Below are 22,623 nucleotides of genomic sequence, written 5' to 3' on the forward strand. Positions count from 1 at the left end.
TTACTATTGTTTCATGACGAGCTCAGCTCGTCATGAGTGTATGGAGGTGTACCTCATGACGAGCTGAGCTCGTCATGAGCGTCGAAGGTGTTAAATATCAGGTGATAGGGAAGGTGTAGCCGACAACTTTAGGTTGTGCATGGAGCAAGTCAGTACCTGGATGTGAGAGAACTGGCTCAAGATGAATGTCAATAAGGCTGAGATTTTGATCTTCGAGGCAGAGAACTCGGTTTGGCTCGACCACTGGTGGCCAGAGACTTATGGCTCACTACCTGTTCCTAGAACCTCCACTAAAAACCTGGGGATGATCTTCGATAACACCCTGACATTTGATCTCCAGTTTAAGATGACCGAGTTCTTGTATTTGGATCATCAAGTGCCTGAAAAAGATCTTTCCCTTCCTTCTCAAGGAGCCAAGAGTGCCGGTGGCCATTGCGCTAATAACATCTCGCCTTGAGTAGTGTAACACTCTGTATATGAACGCTAATCATTATTCCCTTAAACTTCAGGTTATCCAGAATGCCGCGGCGCGTCTGGTTTTGGGCATTACTAAACATCTATTGGTGAAGGGAGGGGCTGAGGACTCTTCACAGACTGCTAGCGAGGCAGCGCCTGTTGTTCAAAGCCACGTGTCTGGTTTTTCAGGCCCTTAACCAACAGGACTCTTACTATTTAAGAGCCGTTTTAACTAGCATCTTCCCAGCAGACAGTTGAAATCTGCTGGTCAGAGGAAAGTGATTGTTCCCTGCTTTAGGAGGGCACGATGGGGTGAGCGTGCATTTTCAGTGGCAGCTGCTAGGTTACGAAACACTCTCTGGGTACACATTGTTAGTATTACTTCATACTTTGCATTTCTCAAGAATTTGTATACTTGAATTTTCCCACAGCTATAGTTGCCTCTGTTGGTCACCCCCGTATCTCTCTAGCCGGTTAAAGCGCTTTGATGCCTATGGTTTAATGTACTTTACAAATGTACATTTACTAACACAAATGAAATATTTGTCTGAAGATAAAGTGTTGCGGCTGTATAACGGCAAAAGAATACAAAAAGGAAAAGGTTTGAAATACCAGATTGAGAATGTACGTTTGACATAAAGAACCCCAACCCAACAAGTAACATAAATTACCTTCTGCATCTGGTTGACTATGGTCCCTCTGCTCTTCAGTCGGATGCTGTGGTTCAGGCTCTGGTTCAGGCTCTGGTTCCGGCTCTGGTTCCTGTTCCTGCTCGGGTTCCTGTTCCTGCTCGGGTTCCTGCGTGCTTTCAGTTTCTGCTTCCGGCTCAGGCTCATCCTCAAAATCATATTCTCGTTCTGGAGTGGGGTCAGATTCTGGCTGTGACTCGGATGGAAGTTCTACCTCGGATTCAGACTCTAGGTCCAATTCAGCCTCTGGCTCGGTTTCCGGGGTAAGCTCTGCGTCCATCTCTCGCTCTGGCTCCGGCTCTTCCTCGGATTCCAGCTCAGGTTCTGCGTCTAGAAAGGATTCTTGTTCTGGCTCCTCATCCTCATTGCGATCATACTCTCCTTAAATTAAGTTAACAAGCAGTAAATTACTAACTTGCAATGTTCACTCTGTCATGAGCACTTCCCGTTAGCAATTTGTTAAATTCCAAACAAACATCCAACTGGAAAAAACTAAAAAAACTGAAAGCAAAGAAAACATTTAAACCCACATGCACAGACCCAACCTATCAGAGAATGAAACTTACTTCTCTGGCAATAGGTAATGCCAATTCTTAATATAGAAATCAACATTGAGGGCTACTGTAGCTGGAAACCAAGCTCCCACGACACCTGCTAGCCACATTATTACAATGGCAAGAATGGCACCTCATGAGTTGGCTATATTCTTGCCTTCCTCCACCAGATGTGTTGCACTCTGTTGGCATTGTTCAGGGAGGTGTTTGAGCAGTTCACCGACCTCTTCCCAATGCTGGTAAGTATGCCTGTTGAGTAGGGCAATAGAGTTGGCAATACGCCAGTGAACTGCTGCATTCCTCTCGATCTTCCTTCCAGTGAGGTCTATCCTCTTACTCTTCTTGTCAGGCGGTGGGCCTGAGTTTGTGGGAACGTTGGTCTTTTTCTGGCTGTTGCTGTAGTGATGGAGTCAGCTGTGACGGATCCCTGGATGTAGGGAGGATCCTTAGAGGAGTGTTTGTATTTTTTCTCTGTCCTGGGTGTGACAGACCGGCAGCTTGCTGGTTCTTTGAATGCCTCTCTCCCCTGGTCCAGGACACTTGGTAGCATGGGGAGGAATGGACTCCTGGTTTCAGTGGGGAGCAGGGTCTCTAGGAGGAAGCAGGCTTTTGTTGTTTCTTCCTCCAGTTTCACTCCATAAGCTGTTGCAGCGTTCCTGATGACCATGTTGTAGATCCAAATGTCAACTGGCGGCGAAGGCCTCGAAGGGTACGTCTCCACAGCCTCTTCCGGACTTTCGGCGTCGAGGTCCTGCCAATCCAGGTCCTGTGCCACCGAGGATGCAGAGTCCAAACTCGTGCACTGGTAGTCTTCGCCTTCCTCGAAATAGTATAGGCCCTCTTCCTATTGGTGTTCCAGGGGCTCGGAAGTTTTCGGCGGCTCTTCTGCGTCAAATCCGTTTGAGACAAGCGGGAATGACTACATACAAAGCATTACCGTAGTCCAAAAAGTGATTATAAGGGCCAGAATGACAGACCTACAGGAATTACTGGGGAGCTACTGAAAGACTTTGAGCATCTTAAGGATGCTGAAGCAGGTAGCTGGTACCAAGGTACTTTGGTCTGTTAGGTTGACACTGCTGTCTACAATGATTGAGGTTTTTGGCACAAGTGGTAGGGGACAGACAAGTGCTGATGGTCACTAGCTGTCCTCCAGAGATGATCAGAACCTCAGTGTTGTCGCGGTTTTGCTTCAAGCAGTGCTCGTGCATCCAAGGACCTGCCTCATACAGGTATTGAAGCTCCTACGGGTGGAAGCCGTCTCGTCTGAGAGAAATTAAGTTGTGTATCATAAGCATGCGAGGTGGTACTGAAACCCTGTTTCCCAACGATACTTACAAAAAGGGCCACACACAAATTGAACAATGTTGAGCTTAGGGCCAAGCCCTGCGGTGCACTGCAGGTCAGATTGATGAAGTTGAAACAGTAAGGGATAAGTGGGATAGAATGAGTGCTTCCAGAACGAAGGAAATTAAACCAGTTAAGGGCATCCAGGCAGATGCTTCTGTTGTGGAGGAGGGCAAAAAGGAAAGCATCGTAAATGGTGTCCAAAGCTGCAGATAGGTTGAAAAGGATCAGGCTGCAGAGGCTCCCTGATCTGTGATGCGGTGAATGCGGTCTGTAGCAGCAATTAGAGCGGTCTCAGAACTATGAGCCGCTCTGAACCCAGATTTAAACGAATTCAGCAAGGAGTTAGCTTTGAGATAGATAAGATGATTTTGCATGAACTGTTTTTTCAAGGCCTCTACCTAGGAGAGGAGAGTTAAAAGTCAGCAATTTAAAAAGGAATTGAGTTGCATTGGGCTTTTTAAATAGCTGGATAACATTTGCATGTTTCCATGCACTGGGGATCTCGGTAGACAAATGGGGCGTACTGCACAGGAAGGGGACAGCAAAATCCATGATATCAGGGGAGAAGGAGTAAAAGGGAGGGCATGGATCGTCAAGAGACCCAGATTTAATAGAGCTTAATAATTTAGTTACCACATTGGAGAGGGGAAAGAAATTGGAAACAAAGCAGCAATAAGGAGACCAATAAGGGGAGTCTTGAAAAGGGAGTTGGTAGAGAGGGGGCTGAGGTTCAGGTAGTGTTGTTCTTGCCAAGGAAGAGTTCAGAGAGTTGAAGCAGAGGTACTGACATCAAGGGATGGCATTCATGCCGGCTGTGGGCTGGGAAACCTCTTTAATGATGGTATAAATTCCATGGGACTAATTTGAACTGTGATCCACAAAGGTGGACCTACTTTTACAGTGATATCGGTTTAGGGTGACTTTATAGGTTGTCCTGTACAAGCCGTTGCGAGAATTAGTCATTAATAAGGGAGCAATTGTGAGAAAATGCCCCTTTGTGCAAGGACATCCCCATTATTTGCTGAATTTTATTGCTGGCTTTTAGTATATGGTACAGCAATACGGCCATGGTATGAAAAGTTAAATGTCACCTGTAAAGCATATCATGCCACCAGCTAGTGTGACAAAGATCACAGCTTCAGGCCTACCAATGTAGCCCAACTGCTGTTTAAACCTCCAGTCTGACCTGTCAAAATAACCCTTCTGAAGGAACAAAAACCTTCCATGTAATTAAGAAGTACCCTTAAGTAAGCCTGCTGGCCCACAATGTGAGGTGCCTATTATTCAAAAGAGTGATAGGTAGCAATGCAATGTTGGCACGTCCTTACAGGGACAACCCTCCAAAATCTATTTTCACTGTGAAAGTTTGTGTGTCCTATGAGAAAACTAGATTGCATATTAATCTATTAATTTTAATAACTCAGGTTTGAGACAAGAAAGACAAATTGTTCAACAACTACGTTAATAGTTATTAAAAATACACTACAATAGTAACATTATAAATATTTAGGAAAAGTAACTTTAGGAAGTTACCTTTTTTCTTGATGAAGGTCCTGGAGGTTAATTTGCTTAGCCTGCCAACAGCTGACCCTGCCTAAATGGGGTGTGAAAATTGCTCCATGAACAGCAAAAAGCTTAGGTTTGTTGTGCAGGCTGGGCTGGGAGAGAAGTATATGACACCAGCAAAGACAGCTGAGAAGGCGGAGGACTTTAATTTACTTCAAATGGGGAAGGGTGAGGTCTGCACATTCATAGTTAAGTGCGAGGGGAGACCTGAGGAAGGGAAAGTTGTTGTTCTGTAGGCTTCTGAAGCCAGTTGGGCACCACTACAGTGGGAGGGAGAGCTGATCTCAGAAGAAGCTTGGCATAGTTGAAGAGAAGGGACCTGCTCATTTCCCCAAGCACACCAATGGCTGGCCCATAGGCCCTCTTCAGGGGCAGAGGGCCTCTGCCATCTTGGATTTCCCTTAAAATAGTGCAATCTGGGACAGTTTGCAATATGGAAAACATGATGTGTTTCAAAGGTGAGTAGGGTTAAAATCCCTCCACCATCCCACCACCCCAGTACTTTTGCCGATTGGCTACAGAATCGCTAGGAGTCACCCCACCCACTGGCTAATAAACTGTACAAAATGGACACCACCACCAACTCCTCTAACACTTTCTGGACCTGCAGAAGGACAGAATAAGGATGGTACCTGCTGTTTGAGAGCCAAAGGGCTGGTCCTGCTCCAATCATGTACCAAGGCCAAAGAAATGGACTCTAAGCGTCAGCACGCTTACCATCGCTGCAGCTACAGGGACATCAAATGCTGCAAGAGGCCTTTAAATCCTACAGTGACCAGCTACAACTGGAAGAGGACTGAATCCTTCCAGTGAATTCTGCTGAGCGGAGTCCTGGCCCCTGCGTGCTGTCCTTGAGGTCCCGAGACCCTTAGTGTTGTCCTGGATGACATTTTCTGAAATCTCTGAAAAGTCGTAAATTAAAAAATTTTGGCTTTCCAGACCTCTGGAGTACCGGGAACAATCACTCATGTAAATCCGGAACCTTACTGAACAAAACTCAGGTTAGTCTCTCTTGCCACCTCAAAATCCAGTTCAGCATACCCTTGCAACAAGCCTATTAGACTTCAGTATGCCCTTCCCAGATACAGCCTACTGCCTTGCCATGTTGGAAGAATACAAGCTTAAAAAAAGAGACTATGTCCAAAGTTAGAATTCTTGACCGGAAGAAGGCACCAAAAGTATATGGCTAACGAAAGGACTTCCCGGGGTCCAAAATTTGACTGTTCCTGCTCAGCCCTCTACTTGTCAAACCAAACTGTTTCACCTGGAACCATCTTAACTTTATCAGATCTCGAAGGGACCTTTCCAGATACAGCCTGCTGCTTCCCGCTGAAGGGTTCTGGCTTTCATTTTAGAGACTAAATTAGAAGGTAAAACTTTGACAGAGACTCATCTGCTAGGAATCAGACTTGCTCTCCAGCAAGAAATCGCACCCAAGTACCAGTTTTTTTTTTTAAGAAATCTTTTTCCAATTCATATTTTCAGTATTGTATCTGTTGTTTTTGTGTCATTTTGTTTATTAAAATGTTCCCAATCTTTATAAATTAAATGAAAGTGGGATTTTTATTGTGGTGTGTTTTTGACTTTTTAACTGTTTTGGTATTTCTAAAAGCTTTGAACCTTTTCTCTAAATTAAGCCTGCCTGCTCTTTGCCATAACTACCAGGGATTGAGCTCGGCTTTAAATTTAGAATTTTTTGTAAGGACCAAACATGATATTGAATGTATTACACATGGCGAACTACCACCCACCCCAATTATTAAACCACTTTCTTACAGTAAATAATTATGGGATCCTATTTTTTACCCCAAATTGACAGTGCTCACAGTAAAACGTGTGATTTAATGCGACATTTTAATCATTTTTGGCATCCAGTAGATGACAATGTTGTCTCTTGTATTTTTTACATTTGTTTTTTTAATTCTAGTTGGGTGTAAAGCCCTACACATCATCCCTCTTATCGCTTCTTTTTAATTGCCTTGTTCTCGTTATATTTGTAAAAAAAATATGCATTTGTATGTAGATGAGTCTATGTATATCTGACTGGGAAAGAAATAGGAACTCTTAACTTAGAAGGGGACTGTTGGATTCAGACCACAAACATACTGTCAATGGACATAAAGGTAATACAAAATATATAGTGGTCCAACTTTCATTTGTATTTAGAGTGCCCAAACATTAACTATGCAGGATTTGTTTTTCAGTCTAGATATCCTAAGTTCATTCTGTCCAGTGTATCACTGTTGTACACATCATGCCCCAGGTTTGAAGTATGTGTCTCGTATTTTGACCCATTTATTCTTTTTATTTCAGTGAGCATGACAATCACGCATTCAAGTGGCAGATGGCTGACTTATGGGCTCAGACAGAGAGGGAGGGGCTCTGCGATCAAGAGGGGAGGCACCATGTATGCCCCCCAAACCCAGCGTGGATACTGTCAACTCAAAAGGTTCGCCCCAAACGTACAATGGTGGCAGCGCGTTCCATTATAGTGGCAGTTGCCTGCATGAGGAGTTGACCTTCTGTACTTGCCTGTTAAGCTGGTCTGTAAAGACTTTTGCAATCAGTTCTTCACTTCAATGAGTATGCAAGGTTAGGTATGTATGTTGTTCAGATGTGTGAAATGAGGAGCGTGGAGAGCACGAGCCATTGGTGACTGTGCACACACTGGGATCCATTGTGGATCTCTGCTGCAAGCACTGTGCACAAAATAAAGATTGGAAGTAGGCTGGTAGTCTACCAGACGGGAAGCACCAGTTACACCGCAAGCGGTACAACGCATACCATTACCCTGCATGCCGTTGCAATGCAAAAGGTGTGTAGCAGTGGGTAGAAGGTGTTGGATTTAACTTCAACACCTTCCCTACTGTTGCACACACTGGCGTTGGAATAGTAAATTAAACTATTCCAACTTCCAGCGTAACGACAAAGTTGGGGTAAAGTTTTGCGTTGCAACGGCATACGGGGTAATGGCATGCGTTGCAACGCCACATATTCCTACCACACTAGTGATGTTTATTGGTGACATTCCTGAAGCTTGAGGGAGTCCCCAGACTAGGCTACATAGGACTGGGACGAGAAGTCTTTAGAAATACAGAGATAGTCTTTTGAAATGGCATGCCCTTTTTGTCCCCTTCAGGTGTCACCCTCGTCAAGCTGGTAGGTGATGCTGGAGGACAGGAGGCAGAGATCTATTTACAAGTGGAGAATTAGTCTTTGGTCACTAACCTGCCTTTGTTTCCCTAGAGGTACTACACTTAATAGGCGTAGGACTGTAAAACCTGAAAGCTTTTTGCCTCTGAATAAAAGATTCCCAGCTCCACCTCTCCTTCCTGCTGTCATGTAAAGACAAAAACAGAATTTGCCTGTCTAGAAAAGGATACAAAGTGGCAGAACCAACGTGTACCTACCAACTTCCCAGTCAGATGAGGGAACATCTTTCTTCCTGAGTTCCTGAAGGAGGTCCTGCCTTGCATAAGGAGTCTGACTTGCTGCAGACAGTGGGCCTTGAAGGTATCCCTGTAGTAGTAGAAGTCTACCCAGATCAAAATCCAGACATTGCGCCCTGGTAGAAGAGCTGCAAAGAGTGGAGAGACTGCACAAGAAAGAACAGGCAAATGCGGCATTGCAAATCACCAGGGAGAAAATAGCACTGCAGAGGATGGGATCTGTGTTTAGTCCCAGCGTCCCGGCCTGCAAAGTACCTGTTCTTGCTGCTCCCAACCATACCTTGAGAGGCTCGGTCTTCTTTCCTTGCCTGAGAGAGTTTGGTGGGGTTGCCAAATTGAAGTAACACTAATCATTACCCAAGCAGAGTTCAGCAAGGCCCGGACCCTCCTGCTACTAATCAGGCGCCCCTAGTTCTTCGGAGAGCTTGATTGACTGCTACCACAAACAATGTTTTTTGTGACCAGACAAACTGTGTCCAGTGGTCTCACTAACCACTAAGGGCCAGGGATGCTTGAGCGTGGAGTCCAGGGCTCAACAACTTATCCACTGGCCAGTGGAAAACCCTCTTTGCTCAGCAGATATCCAGGAAGGATCCTCTGAGGGTATAGGGACAATGTTTGGACATGTGACCATAGCATTTGTTTGAGACTTTATATGACCCAACCGAGACAACTCTTCACACCAGGAGGAGAAGAGACAACCAGGCGAATAAAGGAACTTTGACTTGGAAGCTACAGAAGAAAAGCACGCCCATCTGACTAGTTTTTCTGCACCTAATTACAAAGATAAAATGTTACATTTCCTGTAAGCAGCTGATCATAGCATGTAGTGCTGTAGATTCACATGCGCTGCATAATCCTGCAATCTAGTGTTAGACTCGTACGTTTGGAAGTTGCTGTTCTTCAAAGAAGTCTTTCAAGTCAAGCAATGAGCTCCGACTCCTTAGCAGGTAATGTGCACAGGCAAGAACTCCATGCTAGATTGCTTTTCGCATAGCGGGGAAGCATATGTATGGAGTGGAGAGTGAACACGAATGAGGACTACGTGAACTGTAAGAGTAAGAAATAGAAAGGAGGAGAGATCTGCAGAAGACACATGCTCTGCTGAAGAGGGTGGGTGCATGTGAGTCTACAGAAGTAGATGCTAAAAACAGATGCTTACAGGATAACATTATCCATTCATAACATGTGTGGCTGTAGATGCACATGCTCTGCACAGACTTTAAAGCAATGCCCCCTGTAAGCGGTGGTTAGCCCATGGATCGTTCAGAAGTCTGAAACAAAGTTCTTAGTATTGTCAGGCCAAACATAGCCCATTGAGGGTCTAGGATATCCATACAGTTATTGTAAAGGCACGTGAAGTTCACTAGGTGGCTGCTTTTTCTATGTCACCTAGCGGAATGTTGCCCAAAAAAGGGCAAAATTGCGCCTTTTCTTGTGGTCGGTGTGCACCCTGGTTAAGGGGTTTTTGGTAGGGCTCTTTTTGTGATTGGTCTGGATCTATTCGACGATCCACCTAGCTATGCCAGCTCTTGAGTTGGGATTGCCCACCAAGAGTATAAAGGGCTCTATGTTGCAGAGTCTGGGTGTGGGAAGAAGACTGGGAGTGCTATAATCTGGTTGAGGTGGAAAGGCGATACTGCCTTGGAGAGGAATTTAGGTTTAGTTCTGACACCCTGTTCCTGCACACTTATGAGTAACTGAAGCACACTGATGCATCTGAGGGAAGTTATGGCTGTGGGGAAGGCCATCTTCCACAAGAGAAACTGTAAAAAGGGAAGAGTGAAGGAGTTTGAACAGGGTACCTATGATCCTGGTGAATAGGTGTGGTAAGTTAGTGCTTGGAAATGGTCTCTTGGGCGTCATCCTGGATTCCTCACTCTCGATGAACAGACAAGTCAACGCCGTTTCTTCATCTTGCTTCAACATTCTTCGCATGCTCAAAAAAACTTTTCGCTGGATCCCCACCGAAACTAGAAAAACAATCACTCACGCTCTGGTCACGAGCCGACTGGACTACGGAAACACCCTCTACGCCGGTACCACCGCAAAAATCCAGAAAAAACTCCAACGCATCCAGAACGCTTCAGCCAGGCTCATATTAGACATACCGCGTAAAGAACACATCTCTGGCCACCTGAAAAACCTCCACTGGCTCCCCGTCAATAAGAGGATTACTTTCCGGCTCCTAACCCACGCACACAAAGCACTCTACGAAATCGGACCCGAATGCCTCAACACACGACTGTCCTTCTACACCCCCTCCCGCCAGCTACAATCCTCCAACCAAGCCCTTGCCACTGTACCTCGCATCAACAAAACCACCATGGGAGGTAGATCCTTCTCCTACCTGGCAGCTAAAACCTGGAACTCACTTCCCACTCATCTTCGCCTTACTCAGAACCACCTAGCATTCAGAAAGCAACTTAAAACGTGGATATTTGACAAGTAATTCCCCACCCTTCCTCAAGCGCCTTGAGACCCTCTGGGTATGTAGCGCGCTATACAAATTTATTGACTTGACTTGACTTGACTCTTTACTAAGACCTATGCGACCCCGTTCTTATAGTTGTTACCCCTGAAGGAATATTTGGTGTAGCCCCTGCTTACCTGTTGGTGGAATGATTGCTGTTGCCTCCGACAGGATCGTAGCTGGTCAAGGGAGGTGGCATTCGTACTCTCGAGATTGCTGCCTCTGAAAGTAGCTCCTAGCACCTGGATTTTGAAGGGCACCCATTGATTATGTGATGGTGGTGGGTGTCCATGATTTTCTCCGGCATCTCTTTACCCGTGTTCCCTTGAGAGGATCTTTCCTCTGATCGGGGGACTTCGCCCATTGCCGACTGGAGCCAGAAGGCAACTGAGGTCCTGGCTCAATGGCCAACTCAGACGGAAGCAGTGCTTTGCATCGGTATGAGGCCTTTGTGAAGCTATGGATTATGTAGCTGCCAACCACACACATAACCATCTTCAATGTTATTCTTCTGGGTTAGAAGTGCTAGAAGAGATGGCCTCTGGAGTGGATAAGGCCTTGTGAACTGAATGTCGGAAGGGCAGGTTCCTCTTTCTCCTTTGTACCGAAGGGTTCTTGCTCGACTGAGATGTTGAGGTATCGGTGGTGGAATACGGAAGCATTTTTCTGTGCAACGAATGCTTCTCTCTTTGGTACTGTAGAGTTATCTGTGAGCAGAAGGCAAGGCAAACTTTCACATGGGGCGTCGTTGCGGTCCGGGTCGAGTAAGAGGGTACGAACTTCATGAGAGTCTAGCCATGGGTACTGTCCATAGACTAGCGAGCAGGGAGCAGTTTTGTAAGAGTGTCCATTCCATCACCCTTGGAAGCTCCACATTTGCTGGTGTCGCAGGCCACTGAAGGGGGTATGCAGTCACAAAAAGGGCGCAGGCCCCAGCATTGAAGAACTCGATTGCTTGGCGTCTGTTTCAGGAGGACATCAACGAAGGGAACAAACATGGTCGGTGGAGAGATTCTTATGACAGGAGTAGTTTACGTTTTTACCATGTGGGCCCATATAAAACGCAAAAGGCACATCAAGTCCTGAAGCCCTGCCAGTATACCTCCCAATGAAATGATGGGAAAAAAACATTGTAACAGAGTCATTGCTCATGCACATTGCCTACTAAGTGAGGAGTTACAGCACATTGCGTGACTCGAATGACTTCTTTGAAGAAAATCCACTTGCAAATGCCGGGCCCAACACTAGATAGCAGGAATATGTAGGGCATGTGTATCTACTGCCACAAACTGCAAAGTACACATTCCGATGAGGATTGCACAAGAGTAAAAACTGAAATTTAGAAAACGCTAATCTATGGATGGCCTCCCATAGAGATAGAATAATGTGGCACAGAAAGCTTATGGAATGACTCACTGGGCTCTTGGAAAGGGCGAAAGCACAATCCCTTAGGACACTGTGAGATCTGGTTCCCAAGTATAATGCTCTATTGACTTGTGCACACAAATGTGCAGATCGTGTTTAGAATACAATTTTATTTACTAAGCTAGAGTACTAGGCAATCATCATTTTGGGGGTTTATTGTAAGATACTCAGCTGCTACTTTATCTTCACAACACTTCCTTGAGTAAGCTCGACCATTGTCCTGACTGCGCTAGTGAGATGCAAGTGGTATACAATTTTCTGGGGCCCTAGTAGATCAGCTCCTGGACACCAAAGGCAAACAGACTGAACTACCATGACTCATAGTTATTTTTTCAGGTTTTTGGGTAGGGTTAGCTTCTGCTAGTTTAAAAGTGGGTGATTTTTTTCCAAACTAATGGCCCAAATTCATAATTGCAAATACGAAATTACACTCGGTAGTACAATATACTTGGTGGTCAAGTGTGACTTCATTCAGCTGGAAGTTTAATTCTTACTTAACAATAAATCCTGCTTGTCACTTGAATTGGAAAAAACGTAGCTGATTAAATCGAAAGGATTGCCATGCCGTTTTGTAAATGCAGTTCAATATTAAACCGTTTGCTGATAATTTGCTGACACATGGTGTGGTCAATTCAGCCACAGAACCAGCGTTTGCGTATCTAGATGACAACTCTTCGTCTTTTGTTTGATGTGCTACTCTTTAGGGGACACGCCCACGTGTTTTTGTCATTCTGAAGCACGTCCTCCCCACAAGGAGAGTAACGCTAAACGTAATTTACATCCCCATTTGATATTCAGCTATAGTGGTTGTTTGCTCTAGAATTGAGAATTTGTAGGATTTGAAATGGAAGGAATTCGTCTATTGCTCCTAAAGTCCTAGAGTGGCCCATACAATCACACACGGGCTGCCACAGAAGATCCAACACAAGGACTTCAAGACTGAATAGGCAGCAGATCATCAAAATACAATCAGATTTGGCAGTAGCAATACCAACTTTGCTTTCTTGACGAAAGGCAAAGACAGCTTGCATCGCTTGAGCTTCCTTCACAAAAACGTAAGCACAAGCTGCAGCAATCCATGCTATGTGCACATGCACAGAAGAGCATACAGGACTCGAGTCGGGGTAGCACGCGGGAGGACGGCGTCCCCCCATTTATTTTACCAGGAGCTTGATTACTGGAGCAAATGGAGCCACTCATTCACTCTTTGGCCTCTCTGGGGCGAGATCGGAGGTAATTCAGAACGCTGCTCAGGTGCTGGCTTCTCTGATGCAATCGCATCTAAGGGGTGAGAGAGGGGAGGCAATGAGTCTGATGGTGCAAGCCACCTTTCGTGACGTCACTTCCTGTCGTGCCGTCAGCATCCCCCCACTTCTTTTGTTAGGACTTGTGCCCTGAGTGCATACACACACAAACAATTATATTAACCCCTTGGGCGCGGCCGCGATTCTGCGCATGTGCGGCCATTTTAAAGAGTGGGCGGGTTCATGACGGCCCCCAGCCGTCATCAGCACACGAGCACTGTGATGCATGACGGCCATCAGCATGGAAGGGGTTAAATAAACTATGGGCACGTAAAAACATTCAGAGGAAGTGTAGATTATGCTAGCAAACCAGAAAGTTACTGCACAAATAACTGTAAGACAAACGCCAGTTTCACAGCTCTGGCAGCAGAACTACAATATTCTCACACACACACCACATTTGGTAAAGCCTGGATCAGGACAATCATCTTTCATACAAAAAATGGGAATATCTCCTAACGAACATCACAACTCCCACTTCAAACGCACGGTCTGATGCAGGTTTATGTATTTGGTGGGTCTCGACAGCCACACCCACACCCACTCCATCCTGGCCCCGTCCGAAGTACGCCATCTAAGCATGGATTCTCAAATAGCAGGAACCCAGAAATCCTAGTTCATTACCAATCATTAGATCATAACTGCGGCTAGAAAGAATAACAAACCTTCTGCTTCAGCCTCTCCAGTTTCATCCGTCTCTTCTGGGATGTCATTGGAATCTGAGAAAAACAAAAACAATTATTTTGTTTACAATGTTGTCACATTTGTCATACAGAAACAATTATGAATAATTCTTACTTTAATACAATGTACCATTCAACTAGCTGTTTCATGGCTTAATACAGGATATCTTTAGGGACTTCATAGCACCACTTATCCCAGATTTTGAGGCCGAAGCAGGTGTTCATCAGCGCTCCTCATTTTAAATCCTTTTGTACTATCGCCAAAGCCTTAATTGTTAATTTCGGCTTGTTTCCCATTTAGGATGCGCCAGCCCATTTTATGCAGCCTCCATAGACTGCCACACAATGGCCAGAGTACCAGTGGGACAGATGAGATGCTGCAGGAAGGGTCAGTGCTGGGGTGGTGCACTTAGTATGTTGCGCGGTACTTCATTGTAAATAAAAAGAGTTAACTAGGATATTGATTTATCCACTAGTTTTACTAATTCACAAATGTAGCATGGTCATTCAATTCATTCAGATTACAAATAATGTAGAGAATGTAATAAAGGGCACCAAGACAAGGAAAACAATGAGAAAACAGAACAAGCATTTGCAAAGCCAATAGGTCTCACCTATGCAAGAGCTATTGCTTTGTCAATATGTTTCAGCCATGTTATACACTGGAGTGGCTGCTAGTTAGTGGTGTTAAGGAGAGTGGCGTAGAGTTTGGTGGCGTGGATTGTTGTAGTGTTGTGCAGTGTCATGGAGGATGTCGAGTATTGTAGAGATGAGTGGCATAAAGAGGAATAGAGTGTCAGAGTGGAGTGACTGTGTTAGCGCAGAGGGCGAGCTGGAGGGTCTATACCAAGAGGAAGTCCCTGCAAAGACCAGGATCCAGGAAGAACATTCAGTGCAAGAGAAATCACGGATCCTGTCATTTTATCCCGGGAGAGACTGACACTAAGGAAGAAAAAAACCTTTATAAAAATAAAACCCTATATACCCAGGTCTGGTCTCCGTGCCCTTCCTTCTACCCCGCCACAAGAGTACAGTGGAACAGAGTGCATTTCTTTTAAGTTGAGTGGTGTAGAGAGCATTGACGTTGAGCGCACTGAAGTACAGTGGTGAGGAGTGCAGTAAAGTGGGGAAGAGTAGAATGCAGTGGTTGCAGTGGCATAGAGTGGTGTAAGTGGCGTAGAGAGAAGTGACAGTACAGTGGTGCAGAGAAGAATAGAGTGGTGTCGAGTGAAGTAGTGTACAATGGTGTAGAGTACAGTGGCGTAGAGTGTTTCAGAGTAAAGTGGTGGAGAGTGCAGTGGTGGATAGTGCAGTGGTGCAGAGTACGCAGGCGTAGAGTGCACCAACATAGAGTGCATTGGTTTTGAGTAAAGTGGTGTAGAGTACATTGACATTGAGAGTAGTGGCGTAGAGTGCAGTGGTTAAAGTAAAGTGCAGTGGCACAGAGTAGAAGAGTGCGGAGTGGAGTGGCGCAAAGTAGAGTGGCAGATTGGCGTGGTGCAGCATAGATTGCAGTGGCATGGAGTAGTGCAGAGCAGATTCTTTCAGAGTAGATTTAAGTGGAGTGGAGTGGAGCAGGGTACAATCAGTGGCAGTGAGTGCAGTGGCGTTGAGCCCAGTGGTGCAGAGTAGCTTAGAATGGCGTAGAGTGGATTGGCCTACTATAGAGTGGTACAGAGTAGAGTGCATGGGCTCAGAGTGCACTGGCATAGAGTGCAGAGTTGCAGAGTAGAGTGGCAAAGAGTGGAGTGGTGCAGAGTGCTGTGGCCTCGATTAGAGTGGTGTAGAGAGCAGTGATGAAGACCTCAGTCTTTGAATGCACAGCAAATGTGAGAAGAAAAGAACAAGATATAAAGGCCTGTTTTCAGAAATCGAGCGCTGGTGGAAGGATAAAGTAAACAGCGAATGGGCCACGTAAACGACTAACTCAACTTGGACAACCTAAAACAAATAATTAAGCCAGCAAATAGAAACCACACAAAAAGTTCCAAAACACAAAGGCAATGGGTGAAATCTCCATTGATCAGTGGACTAAATCCTTGTCCCCTGCTCCCCCCAATCTGACAAAGACCCCACGTCTCTGTACGACAACTACACTAATTGGTTGCGTACAGCACTGGATTCCGTTGCTCCCCTGAGAAATCTTAAAGAGAAAACCAAATCAAGAGACTAACCTTGGTATACCCCCCACCTCAAAGAGTTGAAAAGAGTCTGTAGGAAATTGGAACGAACTTGGAGGGCATCCCGCAGTAATCCAGATAAATTAAACCATCAAGAGGCAATTAAACAATATAAAGCGGAAATCAGAAACACAAAAGCCACTTACTTTGAAAGCAAAATTATCAGTGCCTCCAACTCTCCTAGTGAAATTTTTAAAATCGCAAAATCCCTCATTGATATTCCGACCACTCCCCTTGATCCCAACAAAATCCAGTCACGATGTGATAGCCAAGCGGAATATTTCTATAAAAAAATACAGAACATCACCTCCACGTTTGAATCACCCACTGGGGCTACTGATAACGTAACTATCTCACCGCACTCTACGCCTCAGACATTGGATGAGTTCCCCATGCTTAATGGCACTTGACATCCTAATGCGGAAGGTCAAATCTGGGTCACCTACTGATCCTGCAACCCCCTGCCATCTAATTAAGATCATAGATACCCTTAGGCCTGTCATCCTTAATGTTCTAAACTCCTCCATCGCCACAGGTATAGTTCCCATGGCGTGGAAATGCGCTCAAGTTAGAGTATTACTAAAAAAAAAATACGTTGGACCCCGATAACATGGCCAACTACCGTCCAATTTCACTTCTTCCTTGGGTCAGTAAACTGCTGGAGAAACATATTAATGCCTCCATCACACAATATCTCGAAAACAACCTCCTGCTTCATCACTCTCAGGCAGGCTTCCGTCCCAAGTTAGGAACTGAAGCTGCTCTCCTGTCGGTGACTGAGGTGGCAAGGAAACAGATGGATCGAGGCGGCACTGTAGCAATCATGTTGCTTGATCTCAGTGCCGCCTTCGACACTATCAACACCAGCATTCTTCTCCACCGCCTACGCCAAATAGGAATTTCAGGGAGGGCCATACACTGGCTTCAGTCCTTCCTGGAGAATCGTTCCTTTGAGGTAGTAGAGAGTAACACCCACTCAAAGATTTGGCCCCTTGAACAAGGTGTCCCACAGGGCTTATCTCTGAGCCCTACCCTTTTCAATGTTTATCTACAACCTCTTGCTGACATTGTGCATTCGTTTGGACTAGACATAGTAACCTACGCCGACGATACGCAACTGGTTGTATCATTGAATCAGCCCAACACTTCCCCCCCTAACCTCACTAAATGTCTGGTAGCAATAAATCAGTGGATGACTTCCTCACACTTGAAGCTCAATGGTGAGAAAACAGAGCTCATGATTCTGGGCAATTCACTCATCCCTAGTCCTATGCTAGAGTGGCCCCCATGCATGGGAAACCCGCCCCAACCAAAACCCAAATAAAAAGCCTGGGCATATGGCTGTACTCTAATTTAAATTTTAAACAACAAGCAACTGTCCTGTCCGCCACCTGCTTTGGCCTGATGCGGATGCTCAGGAAGGTGCTGCCACTTTTGCCCTTCCAAGCACGCAGAATGATGGTGCAAGCCATCATTCTATCCCGTTTGGACTATGGAAACTCTTTATATCTAGGAGCTCCTATCTCTACCACAAGGAAACTCCAGACTACTCAAAACGCAGCTGCCCGCCTCCTCCTAGGCCTTAGCAGGCGAGAATCTGGCACAGCAGCCTTGAAGAAGCTTCATTGGCTACCCATTAAGGCCAGAGTCCTATTCAAATCTATGTGCATTATGCACAAGGCCATTTGGAAGACCGCCCCATCTATGATCTGCTCCTTGGCGACCCCTTATCTCCCTCATAGATCCTTGAGATCCAGCACTGCTTTCCTAGCTACAATAAATAAAACCAAACGGGCCAGATGGGGTGGTCGATCCTTCTCTTGGAATGCCGCCAAGGCTTGGAATTCCTTGCCTGATACTCTTCGCAGCGAATCTAATCTGCTGAAATTCCGGAAGGATCTGAAAACTCTCCTCTTCATCTAACTCGGCTATCTTAGCCCACCCTTAACTCAGACAATATAGCGCTACGAGGTTGCGCTTAACAAAACACAATTAATAATAATAATAATAATAATAATAATAATAATAATAATAATAATGTATTCCCAGGGAAGTTTTCTGAATGTCCCCAAGATGTCGTTAGTAAACCACACAGCTGCGCTGTCTGGTAGGCTTCTACCTAAAATCAACTAGGAAACTAATGTTTTTGTGTTCCCTTGACTTTATATGGAGGTTCCTTAAGAACAAAAGAAACATTTATGTTGTTAAGTAGAGATTTTATTGTTTTAGATTTTATGGCGATATAAAAATAGAATACAAATATTTTTGTTTATGCAGAATTACCAAAGAATTACAGACAGATAAAAAAAGGATTAAAACAGCTGTGTTAATAACCATATCGTGTATATTTTTTTAAACTTAAAAAGTAATCTGGACAATATTAACATTGCACTGTACTGGAAAGCGGAAATGCCAATCACCAGACCGGTTTCAAAATGCGAGATCAGAATGACAATTAGGTACCTTACCAATGGCATACTCTATGACTCCATACAAGGATAAGATTAATTGGTTACCATTATGAATATATTGCCATGAGCCAAGAGAAAAGAAGTTTCTCCTTTTGTAGGATTTGCAAACGCATGTTAACTCAAAGGAGTGTGACTTGAATTAATTGTTAAATAGGTATGTAGAATGTGCATTGTAATTTATTAACAACATTAACGGGACAGGTTGACAAGGCACCCTAACGGTTCGCTCACATACTTATGAATATGGAGGAATAACAACTGACAAGTGATTATCGCTTTTGCTGACACATTAAAATCAACTGTATACAGAGGAGGTGCCCCCCATATGTCTCTGATATGGAGCTGGACTTTAAAATAAAGGTTTACAGGCCAGCTGTCTGTCGGAACTTTTAAAGCCGTCTCCAGATACCTCTAGGTGAACACGAGATTGTGAGCCTATGCGTTTGACAAAGGTGGGCAATTTATATTGGTTGGATAGGTTTCTAAACAAATTTCATTCCAAATATTATTGCAATAGTGGTTCTGATGTAGATTATCATGTATACTGAGATTGTGATTCCATCTGCAAGGCCAGCCTTGATGAGATCAGCTCTCTTCACTTTTCAAAACCATTCAGTCCCAACACCAGATACGGTCAGGGCTCACTGCGCTGTTTACTGGCCCCATATCTTTGTGGAAGCTAAACCTTAAAATAAGAACCTGGATACAAACGTTCAGGTTGGACAGTACTATGTCTAACTTTGTTAACTCATCAAAAAACATGCTTCAATCAAGGGAGATGTGGTCTTTCGAAAGATCTAGACTATTAGATTGCTTTCAATAAACACGGATTGATATCTCTAGTGTAGCGGTTAGACTGAATGAGGAAAGGCATGACAGGGTTCGGCTACTTTATTTTTAAGTCACTGGACAGTTTCTACTTCTAGTCTTCTTTTGTTAGACTGATTTCTATACTTGGGAATGCAGTGCTTACATCTTTATTACTTCTGTTAGTCTCTATGTGATCATTTATGGGTAATACTCTTCATAGGGAGTGTTTGGTATAGCCAATGTTAGCGTATGAAAATAAAGTTATCCATTTGCCTCGAAGTTCCCTGTACAGCCCCCTCCAACTGCTTGTCGGTATGGTATAGTCTCAAGCTGTGAGCAGAACCTATCCAAGACTGAGGCTATGTATACTTACAATTGATAGCTTCAAAGTCATTTACAGAACTGCTAAATCAAATACACCCTCCCCTCCAGCAGGAGATTAAACATATGGGATTAAATATTTTATCCAATTCTATAAAGACTGTAATGTTTAATCTTAGCAGTTCCCTGATCCATGTGAAGGACTGTAACAAAAAATCTTATCTTAATTTTTCCTTGTAAGGTAAAGACAATATCGGAAACAAATTTAATTTTGCTCAAAATCGTGGATCAAGTTAGCCGAATACCACACGTGTTATCAAAGAAATACATTTATTCTCTCTGGAAAGTGACTGAGTAACTTCCATGGATCTCTGAATCAAAACCAAAATCTTTTGGAAAGCTGTGAAGAGTGATTTAGCTTCAAGAATAAAACAGATATTTCAGTGGGGTAACTAATGGAAGTATATGGTGCACAAACCAATAAGTATTGCTGCCTTACGCAATGTAGTCATGAACGCGCCTGGCCCTAGAATTACATGTGCAACTCTGCAAATAAATACATTCGTTATCCAAAAACTATGTATACCCTATTGAAAATAGTGGTATGAAGAAGAGATACAACAATAAGAAAACAGCACAACAATCGGTTTCTCTAATATTTCTTATAAAGTTAATTTTTTTGTGGAGAAACGTGCAACTCTGCAGTACTTTTTGAAAGCAAGACATTATTTTCTACGTTCTCTTTTAACAAGTGAGAAATTCATGTGCTCACCATGCACTTCTGCAGGAGCCGGCGCATCTTCTTCAAAGACTTCGGCATTACTGTGAACATCATCTTCAGTTTCTAAAAGAACAGGAAATGACTTTGAATGCCATAGTTCATAGGTTAATGAAACAGACCGGTTCATGTTATCATTCATACACTTTGAAGGTCTTATGGTTTTGCAGCTATGAGTCTAGCCCAAGTAAACTATTGGGGTGTCTGAAACCGAACTGGTCAAGCAAATGAATGTAACATTTCTTAAAATATGTAGGTTCCATGCATTCATTTATCTTATTTTATGTGCATGGGAAGTCAAAGCATAGCCAATACAAGAAAAAACTGATTCCAGAGCAGCGATAACAAGTAAAGAGTTAAGGGAGAAATGCATGTGATATTAGCAATATTACAAAGTTCCGTAAGCAACTGTGTCTTCAATTTACCCTTTTACCAGGACTCAAAAGGTCAGTTTGTGTTATGATCCAAGAAGAATCCTTCACAAGTGTTACAGTCCTGACAAGCAAAGGCATGCTGGGTATGCACCAACAAGTATATAAGCATGTCATTATGCTTTGCATGCAATCCTGATCTTACATTTGCAGATTTTGAAGGTGAAAATCTGCACAAGGGGTGTGATACCGAACTGCTGAGCATCAGCACTCCGTTTCCTACAGACAAATAACCTGACAAGGAGGATCTCTTTTCACAATCTATATGAAAGGTGAGTATGTGAAGCAAAACTCTTAGCTTAGTCTAACCTTTCTAATCCTCTAATCCTCTTAACCAGACTAATGGCATTAACGCCCTTTGTGTTCACGAGAAAGCCTTTCAGATTGCATTAACTAAGGCTAATTTTCCATTATGCCATTTATCCATTGGCAGCCCTTGAATTCTTCTACTACATATATGTTTTATGTATGCTCATTTCGAGTTCGAAAAACAAACAGGCGCAGCTCCAGCTATCATCTGTTCTGTTGCTACTGCAGTTCGTTGGTCAATAACCACAATTTTTCTTGAGCTAAACTTTCAATCTGAGAAGGGTCTTACTTTGAAGGCTTCGCCATTCTTGGAGGGCCTGATGCACATTTCATCTATGAAATTGTGGCCAGTCCAGGGCGTGGTTTGGACGCCGAGGACGATGGCAGCCTAGAGCGTATCTCCTCCCGTGGCGAACTACCGAGCAAGGGACTGGAACCCCTTAAACCAGGCTACAGCTACATCTGACACCCAAATAGCGGATCGGAAAGTAAGGGGCACCCATGGAACCAACTTGAAGGTGTGGGGTCCCCCGACAAGTGCTCTAATTGTGGATTCAACGCTGTGACCGCAACTGGCGCGGGACCAGGGCGGCAGCCTCGACAACTGCTTCGGCGGTCCTAGCGGTGCCGGCGGAGGAAAAGAAAGATCGCAGGCACGCAGCATGAAGCGCGAAGCAGTACAGAAACCGTGAGTACAGCCTGCCCCTACTGCCCTACTGCTCATCGGCACTCCGGAATCAGCACAGGGAACGGGAACGGAGCCAAAATGGCGGGCGCAACCCTCCGAGCCTGTAACAGCTCGCAAGGTAGATCGTGCATCCATTAAAACTAATCTCCAGCAAGCATGCCAGTAATAATGTGCTTAAGCGGCGCCAAAAAGAATATGGAAATGTGTCAGACAAACTGACCAACACGAGGAGCATATAATCGAACCAGAACACGAGGGCAGGCACACTCCCTTAAAATGGCGGGCGCTTCCTACACATAATGCAAGACGGAGCACGGCGAAAATTGTCTATTGCATTGGTCCCTTTCATACAATGGTCTTTTCTTTTGGGCATTTGGCTTCACGAGATGACAGCATTGGAGACAGCAAAGAGAAGCAATAGGAAGAAATAGGAAGCAAAAGGGGCAGTAGGAAGCAGTGGGAAGCAGTAGGAAATAAAAGGAACACAACAAATACTTGCCACACGCTGCAAGTCTCAAAACGCCGGCAGCCACCTCAATAAAGCAGTTTGCAGACAAAGTCACTGCACATGGTAGATCCTGATTCAAGACAGGGTGCCAGGTCAGAAACCAACACCACAACAGTCTTGGTGTAGCCTAAAATGGCGGCACAGTGAGTACGCAGTGTGCGCATAGCTCTGATACTGC

The 22,623-nt window shown here is 44.5% G+C and overlaps 1 protein-coding gene across 7 annotated transcripts in view; it reads right to left on the minus strand.

Moving 5' to 3' along the window:
• The window catches only part of ASPH (aspartate beta-hydroxylase), a 584,233-nt gene that overhangs the window by 321,695 nt on the left and 239,915 nt on the right, over positions 1-22,623 (minus strand). For all 7 annotated transcript variants that reach the window (XM_086965790.1, XM_086965792.1, XM_086965789.1 and 4 more), the window contains 3 exons: positions 20,504-20,575; positions 13,932-13,985; positions 1,128-1,526 (listed from right to left, as the gene is read on the minus strand). In XM_086965790.1, coding sequence (XP_086821916.1) covers positions 1,128-1,526; positions 13,932-13,985; positions 20,504-20,575 — 525 coding nt within the window. The remainder of the gene's footprint in view (positions 1-1,127; positions 1,527-13,931; positions 13,986-20,503; positions 20,576-22,623) is intronic.

This window comes from Lissotriton vulgaris, chromosome 4_1 (assembly GCF_964263255.1).
Source record: "Lissotriton vulgaris chromosome 4_1, aLisVul1.2, whole genome shotgun sequence".
Classification (NCBI taxonomy): Eukaryota; Metazoa; Chordata; class Amphibia; order Caudata; family Salamandridae; genus Lissotriton; species Lissotriton vulgaris.